Here is a 20,710-nt window from a genome sequence, read left to right as displayed (position 1 = left end):
AGAGAGAGAGAGAGAGAGAGAGAGAGAGAGAGAGAGAGAGAGAGTGTCTATAGATAGGAGAGGTTAATGAGAGGAGCTACCAGCACTGAAGAGGGTAGCAAAGCCAAAGAAGGTCATCAGGGTAATAGATGGAAAGATTCTGAGCAGGTGTGATCTAGCCTGGAGGGGCATTTGTTTAGGACAGAGTAGGACTCCCAAAGGACAGAGAAAGGAGTAAAGGAGGGAACGGCTCCATCAGGAAAGACTGAGCCAGATTTCTGGATGAGAGGAGAGGGTGAGGAAGCAAAGTAATTGGATTTTTTACTTGAACAAGATCTAGCTCTGAAATATCAGGATTAAGGAAGCAAAAAGGTAGGTATTTCTACCCCAAGAGTAAGGAAGGTATCAGGTAGACAGATGATGATAGACTAAATTGACCTTAGACTTTTCATTTGAATTGTCTGTGAAGGAGCCTCTAGGCTGTTGTGGAGACACCTCAATTGGTTGGGGTGGGTCATGAAGAGCCAGAAAGACAGAAGAATTGATGCCAATGGTGGCCAGAAAGAATGAAGGGTCCCCAGAATAAGTATCAAGTTCAGTTTCCCAGCAAACAAGACCCTCTGTGCCTTTTCGCTGATGATGTCTATATCAGGAGTGCTCTCCCTCCTCACCTCCATCTTCTAGTTTCCCTGGCTTCTTTCCAGACTCAGCTGAAAGTGTAGCTTCTGCAAGAGGCCTTTCTGGTTTCTCCCTACAACTGCCACCACCCCTACCATTGCCTTCCCTTTGAGAGGGAATCCCATTTACATTGTACTAGCCTTTTTTCCCATTTTTATTATTTCTATTTAAAGTTTTGAGTTCCAAATCCTACCTCTCCCTACCCCCTCCCTGACATGGTAAGCAATCAGATATAGGTTATACATGTGCAATTACATATTCCATATTAGTCATTTCATACACAAAGATTCTAATAAAAGAAAAAATTAAAGAAAGTGAAAAATAACATGCTTCAGTTCATATTAAAACAATATCCATTCTTTCTCTAGAGGTAGAGAGTATGCTTCATCATTAGTCCTGTGGGATTGTCTTGGATCGTGGGATTGTCTTGGATCGTTGTATTGCTGAGAATAGCTAAGTCATTTTTTCATCGAACAATATTTTTGTTACCATGTATAACATTTTCCTGGTTCTGTGCACTTCACTATGTATCAGTTCATGTAAGTCTTTCCAGGTTTTTCTGCAATCATCCTGCTTGTCATTTCTTATAACATGATAATACCCCATTACAATCACATATCACAACATATTTAGCCATTCCACAGTTGATAGGCATCCATTTGATTTCTAATTCTTAAAAGTTGTAGTAAATATTTTATACAAATAGATCTTTTCCCTTTTTTGGATGTCTTTGGGATATAGACCTAGTAGCAGTATTGTTGGATCAAGGGGTATGCCAAGTTTTGTAGCCCTTTGGGCATAGACACTGGACTATCTTGTACACATGTAATTGTTTGCATTTTGTCTACCCTGTTAAAATGGATGCCCCTGGAGGACAGGCACCATGTATTTGCTTTAGCCCACTGCCTGGCATAAGTGTTTAATAAATTCTTGTTGACTGACTGACATTCATGGGACTGAAACTTGTGTAGGAGAGTGATCTATGGATGTATGAACTATGATATAATGTGTAAAACATCTCAGAAACTGCAAGATTTGTCAGGAAAAAAAAATGCCACCTGCACAGCAGGGAGTCACACCTTCCTAAAGATTTTAAGCCTGAAGAAAGTGGTGACAGTGAGACTTGTTTAATTTTTCATAGAATTTTTTTGCATTCAATTTTTATTTTGCTTTTAGTGGGTAGTTCAACAGCCTAGACAAAATGAATCACAATGTAGTTCTTGAAGAAAGTTATAAAACACAAAATAAAAAGAAACTAATAGAGGCTCAAAAGGGAGAGCCAGGAAATAAGTGATCACTTCTTCTCAGACATTTCATCAAATCTAGTGTCTGGGAAGGAAGCAGCATAGCATGATAGAGGGAGCTTCCTTCCACACAGGAGGTTCTCCATACCCAGGAAATCCCAGGTGATTTCATCTGATCAGGAAGCTCCTGGTAAGGAAGTTCTCCCTATCAATGAAGATCAGTAACCATTCTGGAGACTAGTTATCTAGAAGAGAATTTATGTGGCTGCCCAGAGTCATGTAGCCTGACTCCTCTCTCTTGCCATTGGGGGGGGGGGGGGGGAGGGGGGGGAGTGGTGTGAAGGACGGAAATAGACAGAGAGAGAAAGAAAACATCATAGATTGTGTAAGTATAAGACATATATATATATATATATACCTTTCCATAATCTGATGAATAGTGTCATATCTTTTTTTTAAAGCAATCAGGGTTAAATAACTTGCTCAAGGTACATGTCCAGTATATTTTTGTGCGGGTGCTGAGTATCTGAGGCCAGAACCGATCCCAGGTCTCCCGATGCTTGGACCGAGGTTCTTACTCACTGTACCATCTGGCCACCCCTTGTAGTGTTATATCTTACTGATTCAAAATAATTAGGAGAAAAGTCAATCTAAGGTAGTAGATAGAAAAACATTTTACAGTTAAAATTTTTAAGTTAATTTTATTTCTTTCCATTATTAATATTTTTTTTTTCAGTCCCTCATCTTCCTCTCCCCGATAGGGGAGGGAGAGGAACAAAATCTAACGTATTTTTTAAGAATTGTAAGTCTACCATTTTTAAAAAACACAACAGCTCAAAGTAGGTTAGCAAAGCATTGCCTTGTAGGCAACATCTTTAGGGCACTTATTTACAAGTATCTTTAGACATTGAATTAGCATAGCAATTGTTTGTATGAAAATGATTGTTTCAGAAGTTCTTGCAAACAATTTTTCTAAGTATTTTTATGATTGCCTCTACAATCTTATTTACACTATTAACTTGCTTTCTTGGTAAGAAAAAAGGTTTTTCTAAACCAAGATAAACTTTAGCCTTAGCCTTGACAATTTTAAGATCATAAATTATTGATTGATGAAATCCAAGTGAATGAAGTGCTGATCAATGAAATATTTAATCAAAATATTTCTCTAAGAATCAAATTGCGGGGTGAAGCATGGGAAAGGGGAGAAAGAAAGGGGCTTGTTGATTAAGGACCGGAATGGAGTCTATTAATCAGTCACCTGCTTTTCCTGAATTGATCAGTTGGGGGCGTTGTTCTTTTTTCTTTTGTTAATTGAATTGATGATCAGTCAATCATCATATATTCCCTGAATTCCTGCTATTCCAAGTCTCTGTCTATTCAGTCCAAAGGACTGAGCCATTCGATGTAAACATAAAGTGTATAGCTAAGCTTTTATGGTTTATTTTCTCAGCCTTCTTTTAAGAACCTATTCCTAGGAGATTTGTGAATGTGGAACAAAATTGAATGAGGCCAGATTCTCATTAAGGGCTTCTAATGCCAAATTATTTTGAAATCTGTTCATCCCAAGTAGCACTGTGTTGAATGTGTATAATTAGACACAACAAGGCAAGAATGTCCTGCCTCATTACTGAGAATCACACCCTGAAAAAAGAAAAAGAAAAAAAAAACCTAGCAAATACTCAATTTCTAAAAAATAGCTTAAGCATCAAAACCAGGTTCATTGTTTTCTGTAAAATTGTTGGATTACTGCCTGAAATAAAAACTGAAGAAAATATAGAAAACAAAAGTTACCACCATGACAGGGCTCTAGAGAGAAAACTGATGAAAGCTTTTCTTACTCTAGCTATGATTATATTGCCCATACCAATACAATTAGGAATTTTTGTGCCTGGGCAAAGAGAAAAAAAGCATGAGAGGGATGTGGAAGGGAAACTGAGGTAGGGGAAAGGAAAGGAAGTGTGCCAGGGGAGACATCCTATGGTTTCTACTTTACCCTAAGACTAACCAATACAAGAAAAATTGGGAAGAGGGGAGAGAGTGGCTTGGAGGCCAGGTTTGTAGTTTCTGGGAATGTGATTGCTCAAGGAAGAAAATATGTGCCTCAAGGTGTCCTTTCTATATTTCCCCAACATGAGTGAAAGCCTCAGGTGCCCTACCCTATTTATGGCTGTGGTGTTTCCTATAAGTAACATTTTTCTATATGGGACCAAAAAGTCTAACTTTTTTTTTTTCAAAGCAACTGGGGTTAAGTAACTTGCCCAAGGTTACACGGACAGTTTTTTTGTGTGGGTGTTAAGTGTCTGAGGCCTGAACCGATCCTGGGTCCTCCCGACTCCAGGGCTGGCACTCCTACTCACTGCACCACCTAGCCACCCCAAAAAGTCTAACTTTTTATGAACAAATTGGTTTTAACTGTCTTGTCCATGGCTATTGATAGATGTTAGCTATTTCAATAAAAAAGCATGAGTACATTAAGTCAAGCTTCCAAATGGCCAAATTGAAGTAAGACCTCTTCCTGAATTTGAATTCCCATGGCTTAGCACAGAACTTGGCACATCGTAAGAGCTTAATAAATGCTTGCTGACTGGTTCCAACACCTAGAACATCTTTGATATATTTACTTGAATGATCCTAGATTTTATCAGCGTGGTCCTCTATCCAAGCATGAAGTTTGAATGCCTTGGTAGCTAGTTTCAATAAGTTGTAACTTTATAGAAGTCATCATCTGGTAACCAACTCTCTGATAAGCCTCTTCCCATGTAACTCTCTGAGTTGGTTTTTTGGATAACCCAATCACAGTACCTCACTGGGTGAGCCCATTCTTAAAGTTATTCCACCTAGGTAGGAGTCACTAGAGCCTATGTTTCACTGACACAGTGTTCAAAAATTCAGTAATTTCTATATACCCCTCAATGAGGCATTGGATTAGGACAAGTAACGGAGTAGCCAATTGAATGGAATGGAATTCATGGCCCCTGAAAATGGCAACTGTAGATTACTTTTGCAGCAACTCAATAGGGGGTGGAAACCCTGGTGTTCCTCATAATTATATATCTGTTCTTCTCTTATAAGTAGAAAATAGATGAAGATCCAAAAACCTTAAGAGGAAAATAAGACCAGAAAGTGATTTAAAAAAAAAAAAAGGTAGTGTCTTTATGATCCTCAAATAATTCCAACCAATAAATAAGTAACCTAGAAAGGCTGACATGTACTGGGAAAGAATATTGTCCATATAGTTAGAGGATAGGTTCAGATACCCATTCTGCTACTTAATATTGGATAAAGTTAGACAAGTTATCCAGGTTCTTTGAGTTTTAATTTCCTCATATGTAAATGAAATGCAATGACTACTTCACTGAGATTATGGTGGGGGTCAAATAAAATTACATATATAAAGAACTGCATAAATGTAAGCTGGTATTGGAACAGCTAGGTGATTCAGCTGGGCTGGGGCTCCTCTTCCCGAGTTAAAATCCAGCCTCAGACATTTACTAGCTGGGTGACCCTGGGCAAGCCACTGAACCCTGTTTGCCTCAGTTTCTTCATCTGCAAAATGAGCTGGAGAAGGAAATGGCAAACCACTCCAGTATCTTTGCCGAGAAAACCCCAAATGGGGTCATGCCTGAAAAGTGATGGAACAACAACAAAGCTATTATTATTTGAGACAAGTAGCTAAAAGCTTAACCTTGATATCTGTGCATTAAATATTAAAAACTAGTAAGCTCAATTTTAAAAGACGAAAATAACTTGTCACTAACTGAAGATAAAAAGCTTTCCTATTGTCCTAGAAAAAAACCATCTAGGTGGCACAAAGGATGGAGTATGAGACCTGGAGTAACAAATACCTGAATTCAAACCTTGGCCAGACACTTACTAGCCATGTGACCCTGGACAAGTCACTTAACTCTATTTGCCTGAGGTTCCTCATCTGTAAAATGAGATGGAGAAGGAAATGCAAACCATTCCAGCATCTCTGCCAAGAAATGGGCTCACAAAGTGTTGGACACAACTCAAAAATGACTGAACAAAAGGAAGTCACATTTTAAATGACAAAATAACTTGTGACTTCCTGAAGATGAAAACTCTCCTATTGACCTAGAAAAAGCCATCTCTCCTCTTTGCCTCTACCATCTCCCCTTCAATTCACTTCTGAACACCTTGCAGATTGTTCAGCTATTCAACTGAAACTGCCCTGTCCAAGTTATAACTATCTCTTAGTTGCTAATCCCAGTGGCTTTTCTGAGCCGTCATCCTTCTCGGCTTCTCAGCAGCATTCAATATCATTGAGCACTCCCTTCTCCTGGTTACACTCTCCTCCCTAAGGTTTGTATGACACTGGTCTTACTTGGTTCTCCTCTTGCCTATTTGATCAGCCTTTTTCATTCTCCTTTTGTTGAGTCATCATCTATGCCCCCCCAAAGGGGTTCTCTCCCCTCTTCTCTTTACTCCCCACACCTCTGTACTTGTTGATCTACTCCCATGAGCCCAATTATGATCTCTGTGAAGACAACTCCAAGAAACTAATGATATGTTGAATTTGAGATCCTTATAGGATATCCAGGAAATTATAACAGGCTGATAAATTGAGAGCTACCTGTGGAAGAGACCTCTGCAAAGAATGAGGAAGCAATTTATCTCCTCCTTTACCATGTAGTTTCAAAGCGGAGCTACTCATCCAGTAGGAAATCTTGCATCCATCAGGGAAAAGAGACACATTCCAAAAAGAAAAGGATATAAAGACTTCCACCCAAAGAAAGAAATAGCCTTGAGGAGTGTGACCCCTGGCAACAGCGAAAAGAGTCCAACTATGGAGAGGATCAGACCTTGGCAACCCAATTGAGCCATCCACCAGGCAGAAATACTGTATCCAAGGGGAGTTTCATGAGACGTCTAGGAATATAAAAAAGGACTTCCAGGTCCTACAGTACCAGAAGTTATATATTAATTTTGTATGTGTCTCACCCATCTACCTCCCTCCCATTCTATCCTAAGTTTGAGTCTACTTTTCCCATGAATATGATATACATGTGGGGGAAGGGTCTGGGGGGGGGGTATGTATGGAAGAATGGAGCTTTTGGTTTTGTAGTGGGGGTATATTTTGCAATGCTCTTCCTGTTTTAGTAAATATCTCTTTTAAGATCAATTAATTTGTTGACTGACTGTTGGTGGGAAGCACATTGGTAGGGGTTCATGAGCTACAGCATTAGGCATCCAAATCTACAGAATTACCCCCAAGTTATCAAGTAGCAATCATCTTCTGGAAACCCAATCCTTGAGTGTGAGTCTAAGTTGGAGAAGTAACAATAGGGATGCTAAACATTTACATGTCACATTCTCCCAATAGAACATAAACTTCTTACAGATTAGAGAAATATGTGTGTTTCTGTTTTACTTTTATGTTACCAATGTCTTGAATGTAACAGATATTTAGCAAATGCTTGTTGGGCTGGATAAGATTGGACTGGATTGGACTGGCACTCTTACTAATGATTCTGAGGCATTTTCCTTGCATTGCTTTGGTGACAGTATTTGCTTAGGTGACATGACTCAGGACATGAACTGTGAGCTCAGGGTAAAGGGGAAGAGAATAAGCATTAATATACGTGCCAGACACTGTAGAAATGCTTTATAAATGTTATCTCAGGATAATTGATGATTCTGCCACTTCCAGAAAGACCATCTTGCAAAAATAATGTTGTTTTGGATCAAGGATTTCCTAGAATATTGGTTTTAAATAATGTTTGGGATACAGTCTGGGTTTTGTCTGGTTCTTTGGTCACTGGTTACAGGTATTATAGCTGCAAATACATCTTGAGTTGTAAATACATTAGACTAATAAAAAAAATGCATGGTCAGTCAGGATGGATGTCCACAGAGATGCTTACAAAACATAACAATTTATACATGAAGATGGGTTTCATAAACTTATAGTACAAAATCCAGAGCATAAAGGGTCTGTCTCATACTGTACACAACACTCTATAATCCTTTTATTTGGCAGAGGGGAGATGATTTCCATTTTCTCCTTAAATGTTTCAGTGAATGTTCTCAGGACAGCTTTTGGGAGCATTCCTCAACATGGCTCCTTATTAGCCCATTTAGCAAAGTAAATTCTGATATGCCCATTGTGTTCTTGCCACATAAAGTGGTTAACAGATTCCTGGAATGAATGAATCATTTACATTTTACCAGCTAGAAATTATGAGCATTTAATGAATGTACCCTCATCAGTCATTTTAATGAACCTCTTTCTCTTGGGTTTGAAATATATCGATCATTATCATGTTTTTAGTGAAATCTACACTTGTCCATCTTTCAAGTTAAGTGATGCCCAAGGAAAAAAATGTGGCCCAAGCTCTTGAATTAGAATCTGTAAGAATTTAGGGTCTTCAAGGGCAGACTGCTTAACTACTGTGTATGCCAGCTAGCTTCAGTCCTGGCTTAGCTATTTCCTTAGATAACTCTGAAATAATGAAACAAAGAGTGGGCTTGGAGTCAGGAGATACCTGGGTTCAAATCCTGTCTGCAACACGTATTGGTTTTACAATAGTGAAGTCATTGGGCCTCTATACGCCTCAGGGTCTTCATCTATAGAAGGGGATAGCATGGCTAATGGAGATATCTGTTTTGCATGCCTTCCTGTTTATAACAGGTTTTGTATTTCTTGCCTTCTCAATGGGGAGAGGGAGAGAGTTATTTGGAACTGAAAATCAAATAAAATTAACAGAACTGGGTTACCATGACATCCTGTATCTACCTAACAGTATGGTTGTAAGGATCCTATGACATCTGGATAATAATTTCCCCTGATTACAATAATTTTGACTTGCTAAGAGGGAAAACTCTTTACAGAGGGTGGTAGCATTCACCATTGCCATGTTGCATGCTTGAAGACCACCTCAGTAAGGAAGTCACTGCAGAGCAGAATCCAAATTAACGGTCCTGGTTTGTTCTGTTTCAGCTGTTTGAGTTCATGAACTTCTTGGCGGAGAACGTCATCTTCTGCTACATGGGACTGGCGCTGTTCACGTTCCAGAATCACATATTTAACGCTCTTTTTATACTCGGAGCATTTGTATCCTTTACTGAAAATGCTTTCCAGTGCAACCCACTGGATGTTTAGCAGAAGGGCCCAGCAGCTTGTCGGTCTGATTCTTGGGTAGAAATACATATTCAAGTGTTAACTAGTGTTCAGCGCATCGGTTCAAATCTAGATGGGAAATGTCATTTTTATTACTTAAGTACTTGAAAATACAAAGGGCCTGTAGGAGCCTGGGACCCTGGTTGGGGTTTAACGGTTCAGAGTAAGAGGATTTGAAAGTGGAATTGGCCTTAAAACAGAGGTCAAAGAAGTTGTAGCAAGTACAGAATAGCAAGTTAAAGATTGTTCCTGACTCTTCTTCACATTCCCTTTGCACAAGACATAGAAAATTAGGCTTAATGTACAAGCGGAATCAGGTTGGGTATGAGGAAACACTTTTTGGCCATCAGTATGGTTAAGATTTGCAACTGCTCTCAAGAGTTTATATAGGGTGTCCCTCATATTTAATACATTCATTCAATAAACATTTATTATTATTATAATAATAAGCAATAGCATTAAAAATAATAAAAAAAATTATTACATTAGGCACTATGTTAAGTATCAGGAATACAAAAAGAGGCAAAAGACAGTCACTGCCCTCAAGGAGTTTACAATCTAATGGAGGAGACAACCCGCAAACAAATATGTACAAAGCGAGCTATATGTAAAATATAAAATAAAATAAATATATATATATAAGAAATAAGAAATAATTAAAAGAAGGAAAGCCCTATAATTAAGAGGGGTTAAGAAAGACTTTGTGTATAGAAGGTGGGGTTTTAGTTGGGGTTTAAAGGAAGCTGGGGAGATCAGTAGTCAAAGGGGATAAGGGAGAGCATTTCAGGCATGGAGGATAAACAAAGAAAATGCCCATAGCCAAGAAATGAAATGTCTTGTTCATGGAACAGCCAGGAGGCCAAGGCTGCTAGATCAAGGAGTACATATTGAGGAGTAAGGTAAGGGGCAGCGGCATTAGGAAGGGCTTTTAATGCCAAACAGAGCATATTGTATCTGCTCCTGGAAGCAATAGGAAGCCACTGGAGTTTATCAAGTAGGAGGATAACATGATTGGACTTGCATTTTAGAAAAAATCACGTTAGTGGTTGAATGGAGAATATATTGGAGTGTGGGGAGACTTGAGGTGGGCAGACCCACCAGCAGGCTATTGCAATAACCAAGACATGAGGTAACGAGGGACTGTACCAGAGTGGTGGCAATATTAGAGGAGGGAAGGGGGCATATTGGAGAGATGATAAAAAGTTGAAACCAACAGCCTTGGCAACAGCTTGCATATAGGAGTATTATTTAGCCCTCACGTTATTCAAGATGTCATATTAAGTGCTAGGGATGGGGCAAAAGATAAAGAGTTCATTTTAAGCATGTAGAGAGAATAGGGCTAGATGGATGTAACTGAGAGTTATCAGCACAGCAGTGACAATTGAATCCATGGGAGCTGATGAGCCCACCCAATGAAATAATGTAGAGAGAAAAGAGAAGGGGGTCCAGAAGACAGTTATTAGGAGACCTCCACAGTCAGGAGGCATTTGCTATGAGAAAGGAGTATATTAGAGAAAGGAGTCATGGAGAAGCAACAGCGATGAAAGAGAAAAGTGACAATAAAACGAGTGTGTGTGTGTGTATGCGCGTACACACACAGATAGAAGATGCTTCAGTGATAGGGAATATGGTAGAAAAGGGGCAAACACACAAAAGTAGGAAAGTATGAGAGACAGAATAATCCAATTTTTCTCGACAGAATAACTACTAGTGACTACTTGTGTGACCTAGAACAGCACCCATATAGATACATAAAAACAGTGAGGTCCCTATATTACTAGTAAAGACAGATGGATGGCACCATAGTAAACAGTGGACGTGAAATCAAGGAGACCTGAATTCAAATCCAGCCTCAGAACTTTACTAGCTATGTGAGCCTGGACAAGTTACTTAACCATTGTCTGCCTCAATTTCCTCAACTGTAAAATGGGGATAATAACAGCACCCACTTTACAGGATTGTTGTGAGTATCAAATGAGATCAAATTTATAAAGTACTAAGCATAGTGCTGGCATACAGTAGGAGCTATATAAATGCTAGTTTTTGTTTTACTTTGTTACATGGGAGCTCTCATGGGAATAATCTGTAAATGCTGGAAATGTATAAACAAAACACATCGATAAAACTTTAAGTGTAAAAATTAAAAACAAAACCATAAGAAAGCTCAATCTGGCAGCATTCTGAAAGATGGAGGGGGGTAGAGAGTCAAAGGGGGAAGCTATTGCAATAGTCTAGGCAGGTGGTAATGAGGCAGATTCATAAGAAAATGAATGTGTTTGCATGTCAGCTTTTAACTGCTAGGCCTAGAATCCAAGAGTGTCTATTAAAACAGCTTTAGTATTACAAGCACAGCTCAACCTGACCAAGAAAAAATTAAATGTAGCAAAGAAAAAAGAAGAGGAAAAAAAGATTGCTAGACACAGACAATATAAACCGACAGCAAATGAAATGGTAATCATGACTCGAAGTACATGGAGTCTCCCTAAAGTGCTGCTTGGGGAGGTAATGCTGTTTCCAGTCGAGCGGCTCATGCTTCATATTTTACAGAAAGGCGGAAGATGTCACTCGTCTGAGATACAAATGGGCTGAGGAAATGGAGAGTGATTGAAACAGGATAGGGACAAGGCTATGTCCAAAAGGCGTCCAGCAGCCTGCGATATTTATGCAGTGGAATCAGGAGCATAGCAAAATGGGAATTTCTGAAGCCAGTTTCCTGATTACTGCCCTATTTATCCCGCATTTGTGCGTGTGATGATATATTGGAAAAAAACTGGTGTCATAAATTTCCCCTCACTGCCATGTTTTCCTCAACATTCTCTTGCATTGGCCTGACAGTTAGCAATTTTTATAGCAAGAGCCTGCAACATCTATCCACTCTCCTTCATCTTGAATTTGGGCCGGAAGCAGAAGATCCCCTGGAACTTTCAGCACATGATGATGTTTTCAGGTATGTGTGTCAATCCCGTTAACATCCATGCACCTGTTCCTTTCCAGCGTCTCCCAGTAGACAAAGCAGCACCTGCTTTCTCTTCCTCACATACAGTACATCAGGACCTTGCCCACGCTCATTACATCATACACAGTACCAGGAGGGACCCTCTCTCCATAAAGATAAGGAAAGAGATCCCTCTGGGGAATGTCTTGTATTAACTGCATCAACTGCCACCCAGTCCAGAACAGAGAGCGGGTTTGCAGAAGCCTCCCTTATAAGGTCTGTTGTGGGATCATTGTCTTGTCCAGAAATTTGAATTATAAGCATGTAAGCCCAATGATGCATGGTAATTAGAATGCAGCTGGTGCCTGCCAAAAAGTAAATTACTTGCCTATAGCCCATTCTCCATGGACTCCCCCTTCTTCATCAACAGGTCCTACCGCCCCTGAAAGTTGACAGGCAAGCTTTGATTGTTTAAACAAATTGCTGAAAATCTGTTTGAAGTCTCTTCTTTAAAGCAACAGAAAATGAACTCAGTGATGGCAAATGGTATAAGATTTACAGTACAAGAAAGTACACTTTTCTGTCTTACTCAATTCTCCTACATCCAGGGTTCTTAACCTGGAATCCATAAACATTTTCCCCCAATATTTGGAAAACTGCATTTCAATGTAATTGGTTTGTTTTGTAATACTATGTACTTTATATGCATTTAAAAACATTATTCCCAGACAGGGATCATAGGCTTCAAAAGACTGTCAAAGGGATCCATAACACAAGCAAGGTTAAGAATTCCTAGTCTGCACCAACCTGTCCATTTGCCCAGGAGCCTTTTCCATATATGTACTTTTATCTCTGTGTTTGTATCTATGCACATTGGTGCCAAGCACCTGAAACACAAGGGTTTAGAGCCAGAAGAAACCTTAGAGACAGGGAGCAATGGAAAGAGAGCTAGGTCTAGTCAGAGGAGCCAAATTCAAATCCTGCCTGCCACTTCCTGTGTGGCCATAGAAATGTTATTTGTCCTCTCAAAACCTGTTTTCTCATCTGTAATAATAATTGGATTGGATGACCTCTAAGGTCTCTTCAGGTTCTATTTATGATCTTCTGATAGCATAATCCAGTCATCTCAATTTACATATGGGTAAACTGAGGTACAGGAAGGTTCTTTTGGTAGTAAATTGCAGAAGTGAGATTGAAAACGCAGATCTTCCTGATTCCAAATCCAGTTGTCTTTCCACTGTTAATCAATCAGTGACCATGTATTAAGTGGTTACTATGTATCAGACACTGTGCTGGGGATATAAAAAAGTATAGTCCCTTCTCTCTATAGTTCCATAAGAACAAAATAAAAATTAAAAAAACAATAAAAGAACTTAGCAACTGAAATATCCAAGAAAAATATAAATTAGTGGCGAAGGAAGACAATTTTCCATACATTGCCAACCAAGTGCCTCCCAACATGCCAAAAGAAGGTCACACTTGGAATAAAAGGTCCCTCTGGTCCTCAATATGTAGACTTGGCCTCCCACTCATTGGGAGAGGTAGTCTGAAGCTGATCCATTTAGCCTAAGATAGCTAAATCATCATCTCAATTTGAAGAGAACAATTCTGGTGATGCAAATATAATAATAGCAATAATAACTTCCATTTATTTAGCTCTTTATAGTTTACAGTTTAATAACCACCTGTCCGTAGTTGGATGGCCTGGTTGATTGGCATTGATTCTGCACGCAGCTGTGCATTTTCCAGAACACCTGCTACCTAATGGCAGGAGGGAATTGGTAAGGGGAAGAGAAGAGGAAAAAAGCAGAAGAGCTTTAGTTAAGAACCAGTCCAACATTCAAACATAAACTGCAGCGATAAGAAAACTTCTGCTCTAGAACCCTAAAGATCTTGGTGCAGACACATGAAAAGAGGAACCTTGGAGAGTGAACCAGTACTGAAATCTGAAAGACATAGGTTCAAGTTACCTCTGTGACCTTTATTGGCCATGTTGACCATGAGCAAACTATTTAATCTCTCAGTGCACCCAGGCAACTTCTGTTTCTTAATTTTTCTTTCTAAGCATTTATCTCTATCTCCCACTACCCCCTTTTATGTTCATATGGGTCCTTTTCTTCTTTCTTTGATCTCTTTAGTGCTTAGGGCTATATTTGGTCCAATGGTCAATATAATTTAGACTTTTGGAGCATAGTTCTAAATTGCTTTTCAGAATGGCTAGACCAGAACAGCTCCACCAAGAGTGCATTAGTGTGCTTATTTTCCCTCAGTCACTCCAACATTTGTTATTTTCCTTTTTCTAAATCTTTGCCACTGTGAACAGTATAAGGTGGAACCTCTGAGTAGTTTTTAATTAGCAATTCCCTAATTATTATTGATTAGGAGCAACTTTTCCTGTGGCCATTGATAGCTATAGATTTCTTCTTTTGAAAACTACCAGGAGGCTTTCTAAGACTGTTCCAGATAAGTTACCAAGATGCATGAGCGGAAGGAATTTGTACATAGGGAGTTCCTCACACCAAGGAAATCACACTTCTGGACTAAAATGAAAATGTATAATGATTGCCCTATCACATTTTGAGAAACATTTCTAGAATCAGGAGAACAGTGCATTCTCTTTCTATATAAAGTTTCAGGATGTATACTAAAAAAAGCAATGACTTATTTTTAAACCAAATTTTAATTTCCAAGTTATCTTTGTATGTTTGAGACAGAGCTTAAGGCTTTTAAAATTAATGTTAAAATATGAAGTTTGGGTTATCTGGGGTTGTTAACTATAACCTTGACAAGTTCATTTTATATATGGTTTTCCAAATTTAGTTCTGAACTTCCAACATTTGGCTTTAAGTCACACACTGGGAACTGGGTAAGAACTACATGATGCCACGACATATCCAGACCATTTTCCTTACAGAGTCATGATGAAATACACCTGTTAGGAAGGGGTGAACTCTTCAAATTAAGAGGGCCAAAGTACTAGGTCTATTTCTTATGAACAGAGTTTTGATGTATTCTGTAACTGCAGAGCGTATTTCATATTTAAATAAGAGCTAACATTTAGATAGTGCTTTAAAGTTTGCAAACTGACTTGCACACGCATACATATGTGTACTGAGGCTGAGGGAGACTAAATGACTTGTGCAGCATCACCCAGAGAATTGTTGATATTTGTTCTTCATTCTGGAAGAGGATTGTGACCTCAGGGAGGTGATGCCATGACATGCAAGTGAATTGGATTTAAGTGAGGTGGGGTTGTGCAAAGTCACCAGCCTCACTTTCTTCTCTGGAGCCATCTGGGTCTCGTGGCCAGATATTGATCAGGATGACTAAAGATGGCGCTGGAGGCAGTGGGAGACCTTGGCCTTTTTAAGCAAAGGTCTTCAATAGGTCTCATTTTGACTGAGGTGACACCAATTCAGTGATTAATGCTAGGTAAGAAATGAAGCAGAGAATAAGTGTCTGAGGAAGAATTTGAATTCCCAGCCTTCCTGACTCCAGATCTAGCACTCAACCCACTGGACCATCCAGCAGCCTTAATTTTACAAAGTGAGTCACATAGATTCTTTCATATAATACTCACCTATATGAACCCTACGTGGTAGGTAATATACACATTTGAGACAACAAAGATCTAAAAACAAGGGACACAGAAAGTGATTTACAGATATAAACCTGGCATAGATTTAGCCAGATATAATTTTAAAAGATTACTATATATCACCTATCTAATGGTATCTAACATTGATACCTATGCAAAGTCTCATTAAATGTATTAAAATGAGACCCTGAATTCACAATCAGCAATACTAGCCTATGTATTCAGGTCTTCTGAAAAATGTAGATTTTGTTCTGTGAAAGTCAGTGGGTAATTAAGAGTTGATCAAGGAAGTTTACACTTCTGGAAGGAATTCTAAAGCCATCTTTAAAATTCAAGTTCAGGGACAACTCTTGTGGATCATGTGTCACTCTGCACAAAGAGCTTCAGAAGAATGCTGCACTTCCCCCCAACTTTTCCTGCTGTTCCCAAGAGCAGCCCCAGCTAATGCTGTGAGTAAGCAGTCTGTCCTCAGTATTCAGTTCCCTTGAAATGAAAAAAAGCAATGCCTGGTGGTTTACTTTGGAGGAGGAAAGATGGGCTCCATACAAATTAGCCTGCCTATTGAGGTGGCTCCGATTATGAAAACCCAAATTCTTGTCTTAATTCAAAGCCACATGCTACTATTTTTGCTTCAGTTAAACAGGAGCCAGAGTCACTGAAAGGAAGGCAGGGAAATGGCAGGACCAAGACAGTACTGGCAACCTTCCTGAAAGGCCTCCCTATTTGGAGGCTGGGTTTCCATTTCCAAACTGTTGTTTGCGGTGGGAAGGGAGAGAAAAGAGGGAGGAGGTTTGCAAAGGAGGGAAGATGAGATGAAAGAGGGTCAATGAAGCGACTCTACAATTAGAAACCAAAATGTGTGTGTAAGCTTACTTTAGTGTTAGGATGACTCACTTTCCCAGATCTCCTTAGTACACTAGCACATATGTCATGTTTCCTTATGAGAAGCCTTCACAACCCATGCAGAAAGTTGTCACACCAGTTATAGGAAGGGAGGAAATTTAAACCTAAAATGTAATAGTCTATAACAAGAAAAAGCCCCAAAGAATTCTCATCAATTGATAAAAATAAAGATTAGTAGCTGCAGACAAAGAGAAATCAACAAAAAAATATTTTAAAGAAAACATTCTAATGTATCTATTGGCTAAGTAAAGTTCTTTTAGGTTGTCCCCAATTTCCATTGAAATCAATGAGGAGAGTACCTACGCATATGGTTGCCTAAACTAGAGAGAGCCAACCCAGCTCCCCTATACCTAATCCAAAAGTTCACTCTAGAAGAATCACGAATAATGATCAAGAAAGTGAGAAACTACAGTAAGTGACCTCTTCCATCCCAGAACTGCAGAAAATGCCAGGAATAATCCCAAGGGACCCCTCCTTAAATATAAAAGTGCCAGTGTGACAAGAGAAAGGACACATATAACTGTAAGGCTCTATGTTCGTTGGTATAAACCTCAGTGGGATAGGAAAGCCTTAGGGCACCAAAGAGACAGCTAAAACTGACTGCCCTTGGATGCCTTGAACCCTTGATCTGGTCCCCTTTAGTGCATCACTTAAACCCTCTGAGTTAATTTGCTTTAGACAAAGAACTTAATAAATACTTGTTGATTGATGGAATGACTGGTTTTTGTATAATTAAACTTCCAGAAATGCGTTGTGATCACCAATTGCACAAGTATGACATAGGGCTATTTTTTGAAATTCATAATCCATTAAGCACATTGTGATAGCTACCACATGTGGTTTTGCTGAGAAAAATTGTTTTTGATTACAATAAGCTCAGAAAACATGAAAAACAGCTTAGAACCTTTGTCAGCCAGAAGTCATGACTGCTTCCACCCACTACATTTAAATGATTCTACATATCCACCTTTAAAATAAATGCAAATTAAAAGAAATATAACAACTTGCAGGCACACTGTTGTAATCAACAAATTAGGTTTTCTCCATTATCTGAATCATCAAAATGTTTACTAAATGAAAATTACTGGTGAACAAATGAACAGGAGAGCTGCAGAGAATATTCTGGCTGTTGATAAGAGGCCACATGGAATAGTGGCCTGAAGGGCTAGCTTTGGAGGGAGAAACACTGGGTTCTAAACCCATCTCCAATACTTCTTAAATATGTAATCATAAGCATGCTATTAAGCCTCCCTGAGCTTATATTAAACTTGGGTGTAAAATTGGAATAATAAAATCTCTTACATCTACCCTCCAGGCTCCTTGTGAGCTCATATACAAAATGTTTCATACCTCTTAAAACACTATATAAATTTAAAATGTTTTCATTGTAAATGGCATGTAGTTATACCAAGTTCTTAGATCCTGCCATGCAGGAAGGGCTTTGAATATGGTCTCAACAACAAAGACCATCCTGGTGAAATTCAGAAAGAATCTATAAATATAGGTTGATTTCTTGGTGATAAATTATTTAGTCATGGCAACCCATGAAAGACACAGAGGAGTTGTGGTTTTCATTATTGTAAGGAATACCTACGTGAATGAGTGCTTCCTAATTACCTCCAGAATAGGAACTCTTAACCTTTTTTATGTGACAGACCCCTTTGGCAGTTTGGTGAAGCCAGTGGTCCCCTTATCAGAATTGTGTTTCTAAATGCATAAAACAAAATGCATGGTATTACAAAGGAAATTTAATTATATTAAATTACAGTTATCAAAATATCCAAAAATAAATCAAGTTCATGAACTCTGTATTATTCTCATATACATTTCTGTTAAGCTTATCAAGCTTTTATCAACTGGGCCCTAACCTATTTATTCATCCTTGTTATAAATCATTCCCATTCCTGACCTCTACAACCCAACCAAAATGGTCTTCATTCTGTTCCTCACATATAACCTTGCATCTCCCCTCTATGTTCATTTGCACTGACCAACTCCCATTCCTTTAACTTACTCCCTCCTCCCCCCATCTCAGAACATCCCTTATTTCCTTCAGAATGCAGTTTAAGAACCACCTTCTACAATAAAATCCTTCCTAATCTTTCAACCTCTAGTGTCTTCTCTCCCTAATTACCCTGTATTTATTCTGTTCTTACTCTGTATCTATTGATTCATGCTCATACTATCTTCCTAACAGAATGTAAACACTTTGAGAGTAGGGATCATTTCATTTTTTTGTTTTTTAATTCCCAGCACTTTGTACAATGGCTCACCTTTACTAGGAGCTTAATAAATGTCTGTTGATTGATGGGTTGATTTATTTGATCACAAATCCATTGGATTACTTAGAGGTATTACTCAAAGAAAAACTCACAGAGAGCCTGGGGCCTCTTAATCCCCACCTCCAACTAAAAGACAAATCTCATTACTCAAACCTGAACATGAGAGTTCACATAACAGAGAAGGCAAAATCATAATGTTGTCAGAGATGATATGAAAGTAATTTTTTTGAAACCACTGACCTTTGCTTGGGAAAGATCTGCTCCCTTTCCTTTTTTTACAGGACAATTGTCAATGCCCTTTCTTGTTCTTACAGTTCCAGCAGTGACTTATCACTGAAATTAATATAGGAATCAAAATGTTGTAAATCAAAGTTCCTATTTCTTCAGGGAGATATGTTTTGATCTCTACTGAAACAAGTTTGCACATGTAAAATGTCACAGTGCTAGTTAGGCATTTATTGAGTGTGAGAAAATATCTTCCTCTGGAGACATGCTGTGGTTAGAAGTGCAGAGACCACTCAATATAGCCCAAAAAAGTGCTGTCTTCAGAGACATTTTGAAAATAAGTTTGTAACCTGCGAATATATGCAGGGTCTACTGTTCAAAGATACCAAGTAATGAAAGACATCACTAGAACAAAGGTTGTCATCTATTTCATGTTTCTCTCTTCCTTTTTTGTTTGTTTGTTTGTTGGTTGGTTGGTTTTGCTTTTTGGAGGGCAGGGCAATTGGGGTTAAGTGATTTGCCCAAGGTCACATGGCTGGTAAGTGTTAAGTGTCTGAGGCTGAATTTGAACTCAGGTCCTCCTGACTCCAAGGCTGGTGCTCTATTCACTGCACCACCTAGCCACCCCTTTCTCTCTTCCTTTTTGTTTAAATAAAAGGACAAAAGAGAATAAATCCCACAACAGAATCTCTGAAGCCTTTGGCTTATTTGGTATTACTACTAATTTCTAATAAATTTTTCGGATTTTGACTACAGCAGAGTCATTAATTGATAATTTTGACCAAATCATTTTCAAAGCTTTTTATTCCTATCTTTTAAGATCACCTTGATTTTCCAATATATCCCTTCTCATTACCTCAGCCTAGAGTTGATCCCTAACAATAAAGAAGAAAAAAGAAAATAATTCAGTGCTAATGAATTCATCAACCAAGTCTAACAGTGTAGGGAACATGCCATGATTTTGATTCCCCATCTCTACAAGAAAGAAGGGCGGTGTATTCTCAGGTCCCTTCTTTGGAACCAAGCTTTGTCATTTTTAATTACACGAGATTTAGTTTAATTGTTTTTGTTGTTCTTTCAATTTTCATTGTTGTCATTATTTTGCATATTGTTTTACAATTGATTTGCATCAATTCATGTCTTCCCATACTTTTCTGTATTCTTCATAGTCGTTGTTTCTTATGGAAGAACAATATTCCGTTTCATTGAGGGACGGACCATGATTTGTTTAGCCACCCCAGTTGGTGGAATCTAGTTTTTCCTAGTTTTTTTCAACTTCAAAAAGTGCTGCTCTATGTATTTTGCTGTCTACCGATAAACAAAGTATTTACAAAGTACCTACTCTGTGCCAGGCCCTGAGGATAAAAAAATAAAAAATGTAAAAGCCCCTGCTTTCTAGGAGCTTACATCTTAAATGGAACTTTTCTTTCTATGTTTCTCTTTCTTGCACTATGGACCTAAGAGGGGGAATCTCTGAGTTAAAGGCCATGCACGTCTTTGTCACTTTCTTATGAGCTGACTTTTTAAAGATTTGACTGAATTGACCAGCTGGTTATTTTGGCATTGAGTGGACATAAACTTAGGAAACCATTATACTAAATAGAGTAAATTTTTAAAGTAAAATATAAACTCACCAATTTTTCCAATTCTAACCAAAGGTTGTCTAGATCAGTGCTTCTTAAACTGTAATGAATCCAAGGTGTTTCTGGCAGCTTCCCCATGTTG

General features: G+C 38.6%; 1 protein-coding gene across 2 annotated transcripts in view; it reads left to right on the top strand.

The window, feature by feature from the left end:
- The window catches only part of SLC9A9 (solute carrier family 9 member A9), a 741,333-nt gene that overhangs the window by 455,390 nt on the left and 265,233 nt on the right, over window positions 1–20,710 (top strand). For both annotated transcript variants that reach the window (XM_069104699.1, XM_069104698.1), the window contains exons 10-11: window positions 8,863–8,976; window positions 11,878–11,989. In XM_069104699.1, the coding sequence (XP_068960800.1) occupies window positions 8,863–8,976; window positions 11,878–11,989 (226 nt within the window). The remainder of the gene's footprint in view (window positions 1–8,862; window positions 8,977–11,877; window positions 11,990–20,710) is intronic.

This window comes from Petaurus breviceps, unplaced genomic scaffold (assembly GCF_028583685.1).
Source record: "Petaurus breviceps papuanus isolate PSGF00001 unplaced genomic scaffold, PetGlider_PUasm1.0 688, whole genome shotgun sequence".
Classification (NCBI taxonomy): domain Eukaryota; kingdom Metazoa; phylum Chordata; class Mammalia; order Diprotodontia; family Petauridae; genus Petaurus; species Petaurus breviceps.
The sequence above is the reverse complement of the archived record's forward strand: the minus strand, read 5'-3'. Positions and strand labels throughout refer to the sequence as shown.